The following is a 2,091-nucleotide window of genomic DNA, read 5'->3' on the forward strand; positions in this document are numbered from 1 at the left end:
TTTATCCGCACCCAGGCCTTGTCTCCCGAGTCAGTGGCGTCGTGGTTCGAAAGAAATGGAAGAAAAGGAGCGATGTGACGGATGCTGTTCGGTCCTCCTGCTTTGAGGCCTGGCATTTGCAGAGGGAAACAGCAAGAAAATCGTGGGGAGTTTTGAGGGGGGTGGGAGGGAAGGGTGGGGAAACGGAAACAAGATCTTACATTTTATGGGTTTTTTTTTTTAATTCTGCACTTTGACAGTGGTAGCAAAGTGAAAGTAATCCAAAAGTTATTTTTCTATTGAGAAGAGAAAAGAGGTGGGTTTTTTTTTTCCTTTTGATTCCAATCTTTTCTCCCAGTGACAAAGCATAAATCATGGACACCAGAGAATAAGGTGGACCTCAGGAACCCGGAAAAGACTGAGAAGCTTACATTCTTCCTCTGGAGGGAAGGGTGGGGTGTTTATAGCCATCTCTGGAACCTAAAACAAAAAACATGAGTTGTGTGCCATGGAAAGGAGACAAGGCCAAATCTGAATCATTGGAGCTGCCCCAGGCAGCACCCCCACAAATCTACCATGAGAAACAGCGCAGGGAGCTTTGTGCCCTCCACGCCCTCAATAACGTCTTCCAGGACAGCAATGCCTTCACCCGGGATACGCTGCAAGAGATTTTCCAGAGGTAGGGGACCCTTCTCCTTGGCATCTTGATACTTACTGGTATTTCTGGATTTCTGTGGGTGGGACAATGTCTCAGTTTCATAAACCTTTAAATCTATAGGTATTAGCTAGATGCCGTTAGCAGGTATAAAGGACACAAGACAGGAAAAGATAATCACTACTATGTATCGGGCGCTTACTGTGAGCTAGGAAAGTGCTCATATTCTCGGCTGTGTTTTCCTGAGTGATCTGCTCAACAGTCCCATGGAATACGTTTTAATACGTGGTGTTATTTCCATTTTACTGATGAAGACACATTTAGTTCCGTACTTTGCTCGAGGTAACAAGACTTGGAGCTGGGATTGAATTCTTACATCTGTGCTGTTGACCACTATGCTATAATGCCTCTAAAGTTCTGCTGCCGAGGAGTTTACAGTCTAGAAGTGGGACCAGATACATACGTGTTCAGTCACCTGTCATCAAAGGTGGAATGTGGTGACTACCACAAGCAAGAGGTATACACAATGCTCAGCTTTTCTGTGAGGCCATGTGCTGGCAGTCCTGCTGTTCATACATTGCTTTGTGTAGCCCTCCTAACAGTCATTTCACTGCCTGTATTTTACTGATAGAAAGGTCAGGTAATATGTCCAAATAGCTTAAATAGCAAAGTTATAATTTGAAGTTGACTCCAGATCGCCTCTTTCTCCTTTATTCTAGATGGCCTTTCTTACCCATTTAGAACAAATGCCACCTCACAGGTTAGTAGAGGTTCAGCTTTTGGCCAAGCACGGTGTAATCCCAGCACTTTGGGAGGCGGAGGGCGGATCACCTGAGTTCAGGAGTTTGAGACCAGCCTGGCCAACATGGTGAAACCTCGTCTCTACTAAAAATACAAAAATTACGTCGGGTGTGGTGGTGCACGCTTGTCCCAGCTAGTCTGGAGGCTGAGGCAGGAGAATCGCGTGAACTTGGGAAGTGGAGGTTGCAGTGAGCCGAGATTGTGCCACTGCACTCCAGCCTGAGTGACAGGTCTCAGAAAAAAAAAAAAGCTCAGCTTTTTTCTCTTTGCTTTGATTTTCTAGAATTACTTTAAAGGTTTTGAGAGTCAGTTCTGTGGTGTCTTGATGGACACAACAGCATATCTGCAGTCCATAGCAACTCAGGTGGTGATCTTGCCTGATGACCCCAACTAGAAAGGGTTAGGCCCACGCAGTCCTCACTGCAGAGAAGCTCAAGGGTTCTTCAAGCAGTGCGTATTGGCAATTCCAGAAGACCTTTTTCTTACTCTCTTAGTTTGGAAATGAAGTTATTGCCACATAGGGACCAGAATTACAGCTGGAAGCAACCTATTTGGGGTGATTTGTAAAACACAGGTATGGACCATTTGCCCTGAAAGAGCCAGAGGCCTACTCTTAGAAGAATGTTAATCCCCAGGCTGGGCGCGGTGGCTCAAGC

At 45.8% G+C, this 2,091-nt stretch overlaps 1 protein-coding gene across 1 annotated transcript in view; it reads left to right on the forward strand.

The window, feature by feature from the left end:
* Nucleotides 1–2,091, forward strand: part of JOSD1 (Josephin domain containing 1) — a 17,856-nt gene continuing 15,765 nt past the window's right edge. The window contains exon 1 of the mRNA XM_011964220.1: nucleotides 1–658. Coding sequence (XP_011819610.1) covers nucleotides 474–658 — 185 coding nt within the window. The 5' untranslated portion in view covers nucleotides 1–473. The remainder of the gene's footprint in view (nucleotides 659–2,091) is intronic.

The sequence above is a fragment of the Colobus angolensis genome, unplaced genomic scaffold, assembly GCF_000951035.1.
Source record: "Colobus angolensis palliatus isolate OR3802 unplaced genomic scaffold, Cang.pa_1.0 Scaffold65, whole genome shotgun sequence".
NCBI classification, from domain to species: domain Eukaryota; kingdom Metazoa; phylum Chordata; class Mammalia; order Primates; family Cercopithecidae; genus Colobus; species Colobus angolensis.